This window comes from Periplaneta americana, chromosome 17, assembly GCF_040183065.1.
Source record: "Periplaneta americana isolate PAMFEO1 chromosome 17, P.americana_PAMFEO1_priV1, whole genome shotgun sequence".
NCBI lineage: Eukaryota > Metazoa > Arthropoda > Insecta > Blattodea > Blattidae > Periplaneta > Periplaneta americana.
The window spans coordinates 116,064,238-116,082,192 of NC_091133.1; the positions used below are offsets into that span (position 1 = coordinate 116,064,238).

At 35.6% G+C, this 17,955-nt stretch overlaps 1 protein-coding gene across 2 annotated transcripts in view; it reads right to left on the minus strand.

Moving 5' to 3' along the window:
- Window positions 1–17,877, minus strand: part of alien (COP9 signalosome complex subunit 2 alien) — a 31,007-nt gene extending 13,130 nt beyond the window's left edge. Inside the window, exons 1-5 of one of the 2 annotated variants that reach the window (XM_069816117.1) lie at window positions 17,454–17,877; window positions 14,126–14,320; window positions 10,837–10,962; window positions 9,001–9,168; window positions 294–371 (exon numbers count right to left, since the gene is read on the minus strand). In XM_069816117.1, coding sequence (XP_069672218.1) covers window positions 294–371; window positions 9,001–9,168; window positions 10,837–10,962; window positions 14,126–14,320; window positions 17,454–17,507 — 621 coding nt within the window. In that variant the 5' untranslated portion in view covers window positions 17,508–17,877. The remainder of the gene's footprint in view (window positions 1–293; window positions 372–9,000; window positions 9,169–10,836; window positions 10,963–14,125; window positions 14,321–17,453) is intronic. The other variant, XM_069816118.1, reaches the window with a different exon arrangement.
- Window positions 17,878–17,955: the final 78 nt, after the last annotated feature.

Below are 17,955 nucleotides of genomic sequence, written 5' to 3' on the forward strand. Positions count from 1 at the left end.
ACTTCACATAAGTGTTTCCTACACGTTGCACAGAGCTTCTCCCCAGGAGTCACAGCTAGTCCATTGTCTCTTAATTTCTTTGCTTCTTCCAACATTATTTCACGTAGGACTGATTTAATTGGACATTTGTGAATGTTCAAAATGTCACAGCATAACCTTTGATGGTGTGCAAATCGACATAGATATTTGTCTATGTGTTTTGAATAAATAGTGGAGTCATCTAGAGGTATGGACTGGGTATGACTATGTCAAAATATAAATTCCTGTTCTTCGTGTGTCAATGTATTCAATACCTTCAAACCACCACTGCATTCTTCCCCAAGAAAGCTTCCCTGAATGCAAGGGCAACTGCTACCTTCCATCTTATTTACCTAGAAGTGAACAAACAAACAGATATTGTAATCTGTTCAACTGAGTTGTGATTCTGTATTTACTGACAGAATAAACATGTATTGTTATATGTTGTAAAATATAGGTTTTTAGAGAGATATAATAATACTTACAACGTGTTACATTAAGTTTTCACTTCATATATTTACACTCATCATCTGACATCTTGGTTTCTAAACAATATGAGAGGTACATTGGCAATCCTGCCAGCTGCTTGGCTTGTACACAAATATCAGGGCGAAAATGGCTGTCCTGTCAACTGCTTCAATGACCTTCAAATTTACCTCAAAAGAATGACAACAGACATGAAACTATGACGATAACAACTAACATTTTTCCTTCCACCAAAAACATGCTATTCCAGTACTACCCATTGTTTCTTCAAAACAATTTTTTTCCTGTTAAAACCTTATGAGTCCATAATTATTCCATAGACGTTTCATGGTATTTGAAGGTGTGGCAATATGAAAAAAAAAATAGTGAACTTCCGCAATTAAATTTTACAGACAGAGGCTGACTGCATAAACTACGAACTCAAATTAGCAAACTACATATCTAATTCTACAGTTTCATTTTAAAAGATCAAATGTCTAACTCAAAAACTGTAGAACGTACAGAACATTTTGTGTGTTAACATATGCAATCCTAAGTCTGTAACGTTGCCAAACTTTCAGAACGGCCCCAAGGTTCACTCAGCCTTCTATAAAATTGAGTACCGGGTCTTTCCCGGGGGTAAAAGGCGGTCAGAGCGTGGTGCCGACCACACCACCTCATTCTAGTGCCGAGGTCATGGAAAGCATGGGGCTCTACCTCCATGCCCCCCAAGTGCCTTCATGGCATGTTACGGGGATACCTTTACCTTTTTTAAGTCTGTAACGTCCAATAGTCACTACTCTGAAACCAATCCGCAAAATCCATTCAAATTGTAATACTATCCATAGATATCCTTGTAGCACAATTCAACACGTTTTTATGAAAATCCCTGACTAGAATTTTCTGGATGAAATGATATGGAATAACCCTTTCCCAATATAGATACTCCTTGCAGTACATCACGAACATGCAGGAAGTTTTATTATAATTATTATTCATGGAGAACTGGCGAAATGCTGATAGGAAAATAGCAGTACTATGCGAACACCTGTCCCAAAACCCATCTTTATTCACAACAAATTCAATTGGACTCGCTGTAATTTGATGATTTGAGCCTGTCTCTTTCTAGTGTGAAATATAAGGAGAGAGGAAACATCTTTATTTTGGAAGTGTTCCAGGCAGTACACCCAGATAACCTACTATTTACGTCAATTGTAAGAAGTGACTTCATTTTTAATGCAATTCAAGATTTCCCAAGTTATCTTAAACTACAGTAGAACTCCAATTATCCGTCGCCCTATTAACCGAGTGGCGGATTATCCGACTGTCTATTTCTTGCTCTTTTTTTTCTTCAGAAATAAATAACTTTTATGAAGTACTGTTTTGTACATCATATTAGTAGGTTCTACATATGTTTTCTGCTAGAGAGTGTTATTATAAGTCTTTATCGTTACTTAGCATTGTCTAATGTTCGAATTAACCGTTCTATAATATAACTTGTATAAAAATGACTTCCACAGGTGTTTACAGAAAACGTGTTGTGCTAAATAACGAAAAAAAAAAAATGGAAATAATTGAATGGTTTGAGAAAGATAAACTGTGGTTCATTTCGCATCAGAATACGAGATTGAAGTTACAACTGCACGATTTAATAAAGAAAAAACAAGGATAAAGTGTAAAAAATATGTAAATCTACAACATGAAACCTCCTTCATTCACATCTTTCCTGAGACAGTCATTACAAAGGGCTTCCTTGTCCCTTAAAACCCAGTCGTTGACAACCAGACTTAAATTAGTGAACTTCTGATCCACTACCAAGCATGTTAAATACAAGACAATGGAGGAAATTACAAAATCTTTCATAGTACGGATTATCCGATTTTTTCGATCAATTGTTCACTCCATCCCCATCATTACCACGGATAATAGAGGTTCTACTGTATTTCTATTGTTTACCAAATTCTGTCTTCAGACCAAAATATCGTAGTTCAAATTCAGCTGACTAAACTCCACAAATGGTGTATGTCACTCAGGAATTAAAATTTAAAATGCCCTTCCAGTGTAATTCAGAACTAAAAAACTTAGCATTGCTTTCTCTCCTTACATGTGTAAGTATTTCATTTCCAAAGTAAAATTGTAAAATGTCCTAATATTTTTTTCTTCTCTTCTATTTTTGTTATTGTAGTACTATTACCTTGATTTGTATGTTTAAAATTGTATCATTTTGTTAAATGCTTTCCAATACTAAATTTAGTACTTTTCTATTAGTGATATTTTACTAATCGCTGTCATATTAAATATTTATATTATAAATGGTAATGTTTCTAATTATACTTTATCTCTTGTACAAAATGATGGTAAAAGAATTAATAAACCAATACTGCCCTCTGGCATTTACAGAGAATATTGCGAAAATTCTACAGTAATATACATCTTGATTACACACTTTTAACAGAAATCTGAAGATGGCGGAAACAAGCAAAAACTAGTCATTAATTAAGATAAAATACCATAATAGTTTCAATATTAACACAGAGAATTAAAAAAGTTGTTTAACACATCATTAGTATCAACAGTAATACTCTGGTATCACAGGTGCCAAACTAACCACAGCCCTGTAGATAGTGTGCAATTGGTAATAATTGATATACGCACAAGAGATAAAGGAGAAGAGGCATAGGAGGGGGAGAAAGAGGAAGAAGAGGTTTCAGTTTCGAGTATTTAATTCTGATGACAGTTATTGTCACTTCACTAAAGGCTCAATTACAAAATTCTAAGAACTCGAAAAGAATATAAAATATTTAAGACAGCGGTCACAAATGTAGTACATTTAGTACTTGTAGAACATGACTTTTCAACCCTCATCCTCTAGTTCACCTGCACCCGCAGGGTTGGTTCTCGTTTAGCATGAGAGGTGAATGGGCTAGTCAGGTTTGCTGCAAGGAATGGCTGAAGGTATAAAAATGTCGATCACTGGTTTGAGACCTTCAATTTGAAATTGGTATTAAGTAGCAGTTATTGAAGAGAGAAGTATTTTCCATCCAAATGCTTGTCATTCATAATACAGTACTTCATGACAATCTCCCTAATGACTGAAACACTGGTCTTCCATGCTGGAAACCAGGGTTCAAATCCCAGCGAGTCCAAGTGAAATTTGTGGTCTGGGGCAAGTTATCGCAAGGTACTCACTTTTCTCCTGAAAGCATTCCATTGGCTGTTTTCGTTCTGATGTAATGGAGATCTTCCTCCCTGGTGCACCATGAGCAATATCGAAGACAGCAAAATTTCAATTCACAGATGGCAATTTCAGCAGATTACTCCTAGAAGGGATACTTGAGGTCAAATGATTAAATACAATTTTACTTTCAAACACTGAAATCACACTATTCATACACTTCCCACCATTTTCTATGGCATGTAGGCTTAATAAATTAATTATCTATGTTTAACAAATTCTAAATAAGTGTAAACAATATTTTACTCAAATACTGCTATTCAGTAGACTTAAATCCTAATTATTCAATTTCATGTACCAAATGAAATGACATGAAATAAAAAATTATGAGAAAAAGTAGTGTAAAGGCTGGTTCACAATAAACCGGAAACGAGATTCGGAACAAAAACGAAAACGGTAAAATTGTTAAAATGTGAGCATTCACAATTAACGAAAAGCTTGCCGGAGCCAGGGATCGGGAACAGAGAGTTGGCCAAGTTTCAACTTTGGCGTTCACGTTTCCGATCACAGCCCACTAGATTCATTCTATTGCCATCTAAAAGCTATTTTGTCGTCGTATATTTTGTAGCAAGAAGACCGTGACATAACCTATGCATTATTTTGTTCTGTGCTGTGCATCATGGAGCAAGTTTTATTTGATGAGGTTCTAATTTTGAGTGTTGAGGAAAATCCTCACATTTACAATAAGTGGCGCGCCTCGTATAAAGATGAGAAAATGAAGCAGAATACGTGGCTTTCAATAGCTGCTTCTTTGAACACAATCGGAAGCAAATCATATTTTATTACTGTATTGGTTGTATTACACACTACATATTCATGCTTCAATTCAATAACTACTGTTGTGTTCATTTTTGTTCTATTACAAATGTTTCTTCTCTAATTACTTTACGTTATGGTAGACTTAAAATAGGTTGTGATAATAAATATGCATGGGCATATTTATAGTACCGTACCTAATGAAATGTTTCAGTTGAAATTTCGAAGTAGGTTAACCTGTGTTTATGTTGGCTGCCTTGTACTCATGAGAGAACGTCATCGGTCAATTATACACAAATAACATCAGAATGCGTAATATCGACTTTACATATCGTTATTGACATACATATCGACATGCATAGTCGTCTATGTTCTCGGTTTATTGTGAATCAAAAATTTTCATATTCACGTCCTGTGCTTCTCGTTTTCATTGTGGTTCTCGTTCCCGGTTTATTGTGAACCAGCCTTAACAGTGAATTTACGAGGCGCATTCAGAAAGTAAGTTCCTCTGGGGTTGTTCAGAGAAAGAAAACACAATTTCATGGAAAGATTCATTGGAACAAATACAGCAATTTTTCAACATATTCTCCACCGGAATTGAGATTCTGTTATACCATAGTATCAACTTTTGTATCCCTGTGCCGTAGAGGTCTGCCGTCTGGGATTGGAACCAGTGTGTGATTGCCTCTCTGTCACTGTGAAAATGCTGACCGGACACAAATTTCTTGAGGTGTAAGAAAAGATGATAATCGCTTAACCATATACAGCTCAGCACACAACAGATCTTCTGCAGGAGTTCCGCTGGGAGGTGCTTCAACATCCACTCTACAGCCCAGATCTTGCTCCCCTCTTTTCTTACCACACTGCGTAATAATTAATTGTCAAAATATGACTAGAGAAGAAACGTTGGTCAATAAAGATTCAGTCCACGCCATGCCAGTTACAACGATACAATATCTGATCATCGATTCCGTCACTATAAATTACTGATGATGGGGAAGCAATAACCCCAGAACATGTCTAATAAAAGAACAACTTCTTCATGAATGTGTTTATACAACTATTTTAATTATTTTATTGTACTTTAATAATACACTCAGGGACAAAAAAAACCGGACACTTTAATATTTGCTGGTATTTTGCAAAACATTATCTTCTCATACAATATTATGGTAGCCATCTGTTGTTATGGAGACGTGTATACATTGTTGATTGTTTTTTGTTTTATAAACAAGCCATTACAACCAAATATTCCAATTTTGCTTTCGGAGTCTCAGCTATAACAATTTTGTCTCAACCATTTTTGCTTCATTATCGTTATCATTCGTTATTTCTTTATTTTTGCATTTTCTGAGTTTAAGTGGGGTTGTAACATTTGTCTTAAAACAAGATGCGACCTGAAGATGTGGCTCGAGCTGTAGCCCTTTACGATGATGGACGCAATGTACGTTACATTGCAAATGTTATGAATATGGCTAGAAGCACAACCCATGATGCCATAAAACGGCATAGAGAGACCCTAGAATATACCAGAAGACCAGGTTCGGGTCGTCCAAGAGCTACAAATCCAAATGAAGACAGGTATATGGTGTTGAGAGTCTTAGGGAGCGCAACCTGCCAGCTACTAGTGTAGCCCAGCAATTTGTTAACATGCATGGACGCCCAATTTCGGCCAAAACAGTTAGAAGGAGGTTGAAAGCAAGTGGACTGATATCAAGTAGACCTGCAACTGGTCCCAGACTTATCAGGATGCATCGAGTTGAACGACTGCGTTTTGCAAATGATCACAGGGATTGGAGAAATGGACAGTGGAGCTGTGTTCTATTCACCGATGAGTCCCGTTTCAATCTGTGCTCACCTGATGGACGTGAAAGAGTTTGGAGAAGGAGGGGAGAACGATTTTCACGGTGTTGCATTTCCGAAAATGTGCCGTATGGAGGTGGTGGAGTGACGGTTTGGGCAGGAGTGTATACGGATGCTCGTACAGAGTTGGTTTTTGTTGAAAATGGAAGACTAACAGCTGATAGGTATATAAATGAATGTTTGGCTGATCATGTTGTGCCATTTGGCCAATTTGTAGGCGATAATTTTGTTTTAATGCATGATAATGCACGGCCGCATATTGCCCATGCGGTCAGAGATATCTCCAAGAAGTGGGAATCCATGTTCTTCTATGGCCAGCAAGGAGTCCAGACATGAACCCAATTGAACACGTGTGGGCCATGCTGGGACGGTGTGTTAAGAATAGACGACTGAGACCAGAATCGTTACAAGAGTTGAGGCGAGCACTTGGCAAAGAATGGGAACTTATTCCTCAAGAAGACATTGCTAACCAAATTAAGAGCATGCCAAGACGTATGGATGCAGTTATTCAAGCCAGAGGGGGTAATACCCGTTACTAAAAAGAGTTTTTAATGTTTAAGGCACCATAAAATGAAAAAAACAGTTAGACCTAACGATGTCATAGTTATATGCCCTTTGTAATTTTTTGTAAATTTACTCATCAGAGATTTTTTTTTTCAAATGTTGTCGTATAGGTTGCTAAATGAAACATTATTTTGTTTAAATGGGTTCTGTTTCATTTTGAAATAATTGGCAACAAAATACAAGCAAATATAGAAGTGTCCAGTTTTTTTTGTCCCTGAGTGTATTTTAAGAATTAAATTCATTAACACTGTTGAACAGTAACCACATTGCATAATTAATTTTCTTATTAACTCTGAGATAATCCCCCAAGGGCCACGTAAATCTGCTATTGTGATATTCAAGTTGATAATATGTTGGAATTGTCGGCAAGCCACCTGCACAGGTTACAAATTTTCCATACATCTGCCTGTGTAGAAGCTGTTCCACTGTAGTTGAAGCATGACCTAGTCACCTTGCGCAGATTACATGGGCAGCAGTATGTAGATGCGTTTTCATCCACAGAGCATCCAACATCATGCTTTGACCACCGTGTAACGACAAATGAAGAGATGAAGATGGAACACATCGAAAGATGCATAGCATTGCTACAAGATAATGGCAGCATACAAAAATACTGGAGTGCAAGATGGCGAATAACTTCATTGTCAGTGCCGAGGCATTGGAAGAACACCAACACCACTGCTGCCACCGCCACCACAACTATTTACTGCACTGAAATTCGAACTGACAAATGTATGTGATATAATTCCAAACCCTTCATCATACCATCTGAGCTTCAGTACAATGAATGTGAGTATAATACATCACAGGAGACATAAATGCCAGCAAAAACTTATTTTTTAAAGTTCTGTATTTGAGGAAAGACGAAATATAAGCTTTATTATAATCATAAAATTAATTATAATAAGTCAAAGTCTCAGGAATCTTCTATGCCACATCAGTAAATTTAAGAATGCAGTTATATTGTCAGACTCCAAAGCAGCTTTTCTATCAATAGTCTCTAAACACATACCTTCATTTCAAACAGCAGAAATAACTAAAATGCTCTCTCAATTAATATCACTCAATAAAAGAATTGTATTCCAATGGATACCATCCCATTGTGGAATCCTGGGAAACGAGAATGTGGATGCTTTAGCAAAGAAGGGCAGCACTGCTACTTACAGACCTGTTTCTAAATCTACATATTACTCTATGAAAAGATTTATTAAATCTACATACTTAGACTTCAACAAACAAAATATGATAACACAATCTCAAGGGGAAAAAATGGAACCCTCTGCATCATAATCCACAGTTAATTCCCGATTTACTACGAAAATCATCTGTAGCTGCATTTAGATTGGCAACAGGCCACCTTGGAATGTTAATAAATACAATAAAATACAATACAGTATGGTGCTGTTGTTTCAGACAGAAGATATAATTTGAAAGAGGAAAATGCTGAACTGTTTACAATGTTATCTTTTGAGAAATGAAAGGTAGAATGCAAAAAGTTTCCTTTGAAAAAAAATATGCTAAAAATTCAGGTCTCTTTTTGGAATAATGTTCTGGAAAAATTCTACAGATAGCAACAGTATATTCCTACTACAAAAAATAGTCATTAGAATAATAGTAGGTGTTAAATTCAGGGAAATCATGTAGGACCTTTTCAAAAAAAAAGTTTCAAATAATGTTCATGGGTTGTCAGTATATTTTTTCATTAATAAACTTCCTTGTATGTAAACGTGAAAACTTTGTAACTAATTAAACAGCTCATAGTATAAATATTCGTAAAAAAAAAAAGACTTTTCATACTCCATCATCAAGTCTATCGTGCTATCAAAAAAGAGTATGTTATATGGCTGCAAAAATTTTTAATAGCCTCCCTATAGGTATAAAAAAAAAAACGTAAGATTTAACTCCTCATATTGCACTAGTATATTGTAAAACCCTTGTGTATATATTTTAACTAGACTGTAACTATGAATTAGGACTGTAGAACTATTAAGATTTTTTGACATGTTCCATATTCTAGTTGTGAAGCGATGTACAGATACCATGGAATGTAAATAAATACAATACAATACACATGTTAACAAAAAAAAACCACAGCCTACCTGACAAGACTGATGCAACTGTTTTAGTATCTTGGCCAATTTGTTGAAATCTGAACGATCAAAGTAAAGCTTTCCCAATTTTGTGTTGGTTTTAAACCAGAGGCGGTCATTCTTTGCATCTTTCAGAGCCTCTAATGTGGTTTCATAAAAATCTTGAAGTAACTCCATCTGAAATAAAACAATAACTCCATTCATTGCATTTATAATAAAATGTCAGTGAATAGTTAATTTTCTATATTATAATAACAAGAGTAGTTTGTTTCATTTAATGTAGTATGTTCATAAAAAATGAAGGATAAGAATACTACATATGCTTATGGTAAAACCACAGTCTACTATATATAGTCGCGAAGCTCAATATGTACTAAAAATGCAAACATGGGTAGTTGCCCACTACTAGGATCGCTACTATCGCCTCATCATCGCAGATCTCTCTCCTAGCAGCCGACAAAATATGTTACACTTTCGTTGTCGTGTTCTTTTGGAAAAATTAACACCTTCCATTATTGAAATATTAAATGCATAAAGTTAATTTATTATTTTAATGAAGTATATTAAATTCCACCATAAACTCGAAGATACCTGCAAGAAATAGGTTAATATTATTTTTGTTTGTGCAAAACGAACTGAAATTTACTATAATCGCTTCACTCATTCAAGATTATAGCGATAATGAACTATGAAACCAATAAATATTAATTTGCATTTCCCTTTACAACAATAATATAATAACAATAATAATGGAAATATGAATTAATGGGAGCAACTTACGTGTACCGGTACTTGTAGTGTAGGCTTACATAGTTAACAAAGTGGGATGAGGTTAAGCAATAATAATCACATCAGAATTGGAAATAAAACGTGATCAATAAATTTTATTGTAACAGACTTTTTCTACGTCTCTAGTAAAGTAACAAATAAAAATAACAACAAAATTAACAGCTATAATTAAAAACATATCCTTTGAAAAAAAAGTAGGCCTAAGTTGTCTGAAAATGTATAATTATTCAAAGAATCAGCTGATACAGACGTAGAATTAGTGCAAAGCTTTTGTTTCTCAGCTGCAGGTAATAACAGAACAGGTTTATTTGAAACATCAAATAAAGTTGGAACTGCATTCCAGATTAATTTACTTTTGTTTTCATTCGTAAATTGTGTGTTTTCGAAATGAAGAAAGCAAAACTTTATATTATTATATGCTTCATTCTTTGTCATTAGATCTTCCCTCCTGCTGTTTATTAACCACTTTTTGCATCTAGAAGTAAAATAAGAAATAGATGTTAGGATTTTTCTTCACGAGCATCAATGCGAAATACCCAACGACCTAGCACTCGATGGAAATACGACTCAGTCCACTCTAAATCCAAAGTCGACCGTGGACAGTCTATTGTTTCTAGTTGCTAACCGCTTGGAGCGCTTTATCGCGAGATTTAAAAAAAATCACCTCAAGCTTCGCGACTGTATATAGTAGACTGTGGTAAAACACTGTATACAAATGGAATATAGTTAAACAAATAATCTTTATTATTACCCATACCACAAACAAATAACAGTTTGAAAGTATAAATTAGTACATGCTGTGAGTAAATTTTGACTATAGCCTGACATCTTGAAGTAAAAACTCGTGAAATATGCCAACTTTTAGTCGTTCCTCTCTTTCTGTCTCTTCATGTCTTCAGACACTGATCCTCTTAGCATCTGAGAGGGTCATAGCCAATAGAATAGACCACTCTACAGTATTGCCATAATTACGGATCGTTCATTTCTTACTTGACTATTAGCTAGGAAGGCTGGCCTTGCAAGAGTCTATCTAGGCAATCATGCGTGTACACTCACATTCTTTGATGTGGAAATGTAGTCAAGAATGGAGTTGATGGACTTCTCACTGTGGTTCCGTGTTACTGCACTCTTAATATATGTCAGAAGCTGCTTGTAACGTGACATCATCTCTCGATAGTTGCTCTAAAATCAGTGAAACAATTTTAAAATGATCAAGCATTTTTATTCACAAGGCTAAATTATGAATTAACACATCACAACTATCAGATACTGACTTACGATTTCCTTCAAATTAAATATGATTATTAGATATCGGATTTTTATCCACCAAAAACAGTGTCCCAAATTGATGTATACACTCTTTGAAATACTATTTCACAGCAAATAAATGAGATAGAAATACGATTTTTGCGGTTTATGATTCAGAAGGCAGTGGAAAGCATGGAAACATCTTCTTCATCTGTTTATAAACAAACATGACTATTCAATTATCGTTCGATGAACGTAAGTGGATACTGAAATATTATTGGAAAGTGAAGAATGTTGTTGAGGTTCAACAACATTGGAGGGTTGAATTTAGAACACAACCATTAACAAAGTTAACTATCACAAGAATCTGAAAGAAGTTTGAAGTCGACGGAATGGTGCAAGATGTGTTGAAAGGGCGGTGTGGAAGAAAGCGAAGTTCCACTGATAACGAGTGTGTTGATGCAGTCATGCAGGCTTTTGCACTATCCCCAAAGAAGTCAATGAGGCAATGTCCTCGTGAGACTGGTATCAGAAAATCCAGTGTTCACCGAAATCTGCGAGCTCAAAAATGGAAGCCTTACATTCCAAGACTTGTCCACGCACTAAATGAGGACGATCCAGAGATGGATAGGACGAAGAGGAAGTGCTGCGGAGTTCCCACCTCGATCTCCGGATTTAACCCCTCCAGACTTCTGCCTATGGGAAGCTCTAAAGGACACAGTGTACACTACAAAATCACAAACACTGGAGGAACTGAGAGTTCAGATTGAACATGCCTGTAATGATATTCCATTAGCAACAATCCAGTTGGTATGTTGCTCTGTTGTACGTCGTTGTTGGGAGTATACTGTGGCGAAAGAGAGTCATACTGATCATGTACAGGCTTAAGGAATACAGAACTGCAAAAATCATATTTCTGTCTCATCTCGTTGCTGGTAAATAGTGTTTCAAAATGTGTAGCCTATACACCAATTTGGGACACTCTGTATATTGTACGAAGGAGTTATTTTGTTTCATGACAATTCACGTCCACACTGCTCAAACTATTGAGAAACTTGTTTCGAGGCGTTGGAACATCCTAATACAGTCCCGATCCGTCATATTTCTATCTTTTTGGTCAACTTAAAGATGCCTTAAGGGGCTTTCAATTCACCACAGACCAAAAAGTGAAGGAAGTTGTGCATATGTGGTGCTCAGCCAAAAAGCTTTTTTTTCCGAGGGCATCAGGAAGCTTGTGTAAAGATGGACCAAGTGCATTAAGAATCAAGGGAACTATGTTGAAAAATGGAGGGGTCTGAAGAAATATCTCATCTGCATAATCAACGCATATCTATTTAGTAAGCATAATAACTGTATTTATATGATGTTTTGTCAAACATGGCAATATTTAATCGCACAAGAATTACTACAGTATAAATCTATTTTTCACTAATGTCTCAATGTTGTAACTTTGATCTCCATGGAATATCAAAGTAACTTTTTTTTTTACAAGTACCCTTTGTATTAAAAATTTGAAATTTTTATTATGTCCCCACCAGATATATTAGAGCTCAAATTAAGAGAAAAACTGAAAAGCAAGCATTTTTAAAACTGCTCTAACTAAAAAAAGTAAGAGTACTTGAATATTTTTTATCACAACCCTGGTATTTCATTCCTTCCCACTGCAAAAATAATTTGAAAATTGTAATTTTTTTAAATACAGTAATCAATTTTGGCCTTAACTGTCCATTATTACAAAGACTGACAGGATAAAAGGTACAGGACATAAAATGTAGCCTGAAATGTGCTGAAACTAATAGTGTCTTCCTCAACTTTCTATCATTTTTCTGAGCTAAACTATCACATTTACTGCAACTGTCTGCAAAAGACAAAAATGTCGAACGCCATAATACAAACATGACTGCCATTTTTATATGAACGCAAATAAAAATAAACTAATACTAATTTCTGTTTACTTATAGAGGTCATCACTATTAAAAAATAAACATTTTTAAAAATGATCGAGCTACTAATTAATTTATTCCTGGCCCATTTGATATGGACTGACCTCAGAGCTCACGTTTTGTGATTTTATCTCCAGGAAACATTAAAAATAAAGTATATAAAACGAATCCCAATACACTAGATGAATTTAAAGAAAATATACAAAGAGCAACTAGGTTCATTGAAATAGAAGTATTAATGTGTGTGAATGACAATTTCTTGAGGTATGATGAAATATATATATAAGGGACAATGGACATTACATACAGCACCTTCTGTGAGCAGGATGAGTACTAAAGGTTGTGTTATATATATATATATATCTGAGATCTATCGGGTCATATAGCGCTGGCCTTCCATGCCCAAGGTTGCGGGTTCGATCCCGGGCCAGGTCGATCGCATTTAAGTGTGCTTAAATGCGACAGGCTCATGTCAGTAGATTTACTGGCATGTAAAAGAACTCCTGCAGGACAAAATTCCGGCACATCCGGCGACGCTGATATAACCTCTGCAGTTGCGAACGTCGTTAAATAAAAAACATAATATAGGCTAACATCTATCGGGTCACAGGTAATCAATTTTCCAATCTAGATGGCTCAGACCAACTGGACATTATTAAGAGCAACAATCGTATCTATTCCATTATAGCTATTATACAGTGCGAGCGAAAAGTCTCTCTGCAGTGCTTGTGTAGCCATGGTGTAGCCGAGAATCCAGTAGGCAGAGAATTCAAGTGGCAGCACTGGCCGCTAAGCATATGATAGACTGGGGATGTGAGGTTTTCAAATCGGAATTAATAGGGAAGTGTCAACTTTCTACAGGATTACGTGCCAGCTTCCTACGGGATTACTATAACTAATGGAACTGCGGAGGGACTTTTGGATCGCACTGTATCATCTGTGTATCCCATCACTCTGTCATAACGTTACCAGTATTAAATTTTTAAAAGATACTGAGTTTTATAAACATTTAATTAGAAATAAAAATACTTATGTTTACCTTAATTGAGAAGATTATACATAAATACTATTAATTGTAATCAGTTATTTTATGAATTCAACCTACAGTTTGCAATAAATAATCATGCATATTTAGACTATAACTGTACACTCACCAACTTGAAATTAATTTTTATCATTTGCTTTAATGCTTTGAATCCCCATTCTCCCTTTTCTCCCCCTTCCAAATCCAGTACTTTCTGGAAGGACGCAAGAGCTGCCTTTGGATCATCTTCCTTCAGCGCTTTTGAATTATAATACTGATTCTCCAGATCCACATCTGGTTCTGAGTTGCTGTCTTCAGAGTATTCCTGCATAAAAAAATATTAATATTTATTTATAGAACTACAATATAAACACATCTTTCTGTGCCAAAGTTTTATCTTTCTTCTTCACTCACACCTCTCCAATCAATCCAATTCTTGGTTGATAATTTACCTTCACATATGATTCTTTTGCTGGAGGAGAGTCAGCAATGATATTTTTCATCTCTATCTGTTTCTATTTTACTATATACACCAGCTAGTCCAAGTTGCTTGGAAATGCTGTACTATAACTAAGCTTGGAACAGTAATGTCATTCTGTCAGTTCACCCAAACCACTTTTCGTAGTTTTTAGCACTGGTTGTAAAAATTTTTAAGTTAAAAATATTGTTTTTTATTACAAGTAGAAATAACATTATCACTTTTGTTGACGTCGTACAAAATTTTGTCGAATATTCTTTTGAGAAGATTAACTCCATATGTAGATGAAATTATTGGGAATCATCAGTGTGGTTTCAGGCGTAATAGACCGACTATTGATCAGCTTTTTTGTATTCGACAGATATTGGAGAAAAAATGGGAGTAAGTATAAGGGTACAGTACATCAGTTATTCATAGATTTCAAAAAGGCGTATGACTCGGTTAAGAGAGAAGTTTTATATAATATTCTTATTGAATTTGGTATTCCCAAAAAACTAGTTCGATTAATTACAATGTGTCTTAGTGAAACTTACAGCAGAGTCCGTATAGGCCAGTTTCTATCTGATGCTTTTCCAATTCACTGCGGGCTAAAGCAGGGAGATGCACTATCACCTTTACTTTTTAACTTCGCTCTAGAATATACCATTAGGAGAGTTCAGGATAACACAGAGGGTTTGGAATTGAGCGGGTTACATCAGCTTCTTGTCTATGCGGATGACGTGAATATGTTAGGAGAAAATCCACAAATGATTAGGGAAAACGCGGAAATTCTAGTTGAAGCACGTAAAGAGGTAGGGTTGGAAGTAAATCCCGAAAAGACTAAGTATATGATTATGTCTCGTGGTCAGAATATTGTACGAAATGGAACTATAAAAGTTGGAGATTTATCCTTCGAAGAGGTGGAAAAATTGAAATATCTTGGACAACAATAACAAATGTACATGACACTCGGGAGGAAATTAAACGCAGAATAAATATGGGAAATGCCTGTTATTCGGTTGACAAGCTTTTGTCATCTAGTCTGCTGTCAAAAAATCTGAAAGTTAGAATTTATAAAAACAGTTATATTACCGGTTGTTCTGTATGGCTGTGAAACTTGGACTCTCACGTTGAGAGAGGAACAGAGATTGAGGGTTTTTGAGAATAAGGTTCTTAGAAAAATATTTGGGGCTAAGAGGGATGAAGTTCAGGAGAATGAAGAAAGTTACACAACGCAGAGCTGCATGCATTGTATCCTTCACCTGACATAATTAGGAACATTAAATCCAGACGTTTGAGATGGGCAGGGCATGTAGCACGTATAGGCGAATCCAGAAATGCATACAGAGTGTTAGTTGGGAGGCCGAGACGCAGATGGGAAGATAATATTAAAATGGATTTGAGGGAGGTGGGATATGATGGTAGGGACTAGATTAATCTTGCTCAGGATAGGGACCAATGGCGGGCTTATATGAGGGCGGCAATGAACCTCCGGGTTCCTTAAAAGCCAGTAAGTAAGTAAGTAAGAAATAACATTAATTTAGCATGAAATTTTCCAGCTTTTAATTCTGCAGTAAGTTAAATGTTATGCAGACTCTCAACTACAAAATGCAATAAGCACATAAGATACATCGTTTTCCTCTTTTAATACTTCTCTTACTTATAATATTTTTCATTCCATTTGAATTAAATTATATTTTCATAAAGTATTGGCAATACTGATTGCAACCGGCCTGGATGGCACAGACGGTAGAGTGCTGACCTTCTATCCCCGAAGTTGCAGGTCCAATGTGCTTAAATGTGACAGGCTTATGTCAGTAGATTTACTGGCATGTAAAAGAACTCCTGTGGGACAAAATTCCGACACACCGGCGACACTACTATAATCTCAGCAGTTGCGAGCATCATTGAAAAAAACATAAATTTAATATTGATTGCATTATTGGCCACTGGGCCAGTAGCGTTAAGCATCATTTAAGCTCTGTTTGTTTTTTAACCTCTTATCTAATATTCGCACGGAGCTATTAGTGCAGTACTGTGATACAATGAAGCGTCAAAGTGTTTCAAGTTAAATAAACTTGATGTAACACTAGAGGGTAGGTCTACATAAATGCACGTGCAAATGTAATTTCGGAAGTTTCAAACTTAACTTGTTGGTATGGTCAGATACTCAAAGCTACAAGTACTTGGTGTCGTGAAAGTCCTATACTCCCCTTCTTCTTTAGGCTAGTTTGCATTTCTGAGTTTCTTAAGCTACTCTACAAATAGGCCTAACTGTACAATAGCATGTTGCAATGCAATCGAGGATTTTTACTTGGGCGAACTACTCCTAACAGCCTACCCAGTCACGAGTGTGTCGCAAGGAATTTCAGAGCCATAAACTTTATACAAAAAGTTAACATTTAATTAAGTTCTTATTTAAAAATACAGACCTATACCAAATAACAGTGACATGCAGTTCAAAAAGTATGTCGGCCTAGATCTAATAAAATTTCGTACCTTGGTATCTGTAATTCAAATGCTCAATGTAATCCAAAGGGATTAATTTCACCTTTCTGAAACATTTCCCATGTATCTCTTGTTATCTCAATTCATTCTGTAGCATCTTTTCTCAGTCTGTTCGTTATATTCTTGTTAATTAAATTATTAATTCTATATGGCTCTCTAACTTAGTTTGATTTTCATTAATGTTTGAATTACGACGTGAATGTTTGTTTGAATGACATGAAATTTCAGTTAACCTTTCAACAATGAAGACATCTACTTCTTTTATCTTACAAACTCTAACAGAATGGTAATTACATTAAGCTAAATTCTAGTATATGTCGGACAAGTCGATCGTATCATTTATTACTTCTGGGACATTCTTAATTAAATCAGATATTGAATCTTATTGGTTTCTGCCACATTATGGAATACAGCTAAATGATCATGTTCTTGCAAAGCAATATAGGCCTACTGGTAGTGAAGATTTTGGTAATAATGTTAAACAATTCCTTACCAAGCCATAGTCCTCCTCCTCTTCACACATAAAATCGTCTTCAACATCAGACATTTCAATTTGTCCGTTTGTACTGTTGCGGATAAAACACTGAACAATATTTTCTTTGAATTCACTCACATACGACAAAAACAAAAATCACTGTTCGAAAATCCAGCAATACCGGATCACAAGCAGAAACTGAGACACCATCTATAACATCAATAACGTTATTACCCCTGCCAGTTGTCTAAATCCTAGCTAGGACAATATAGGCCTACGAGGCCAATTAGGCTTACCGCCAATTACAATTAAAATATAGAACAGATATAAAATTAAATAATCATGGAGAACCTAGTTATAAAAAATACTTAAATATCACTATTTCAACCGTGAGACAAAATACAATGTTGCCAGATTTCACATTTTGCACGGATACTTCAGCACAGATCACACACAGACCAGTGATACCAAAAATTTTCGCGAAGACATGAGAGTTCCCGTCGTTCCCGTTACAAATTAT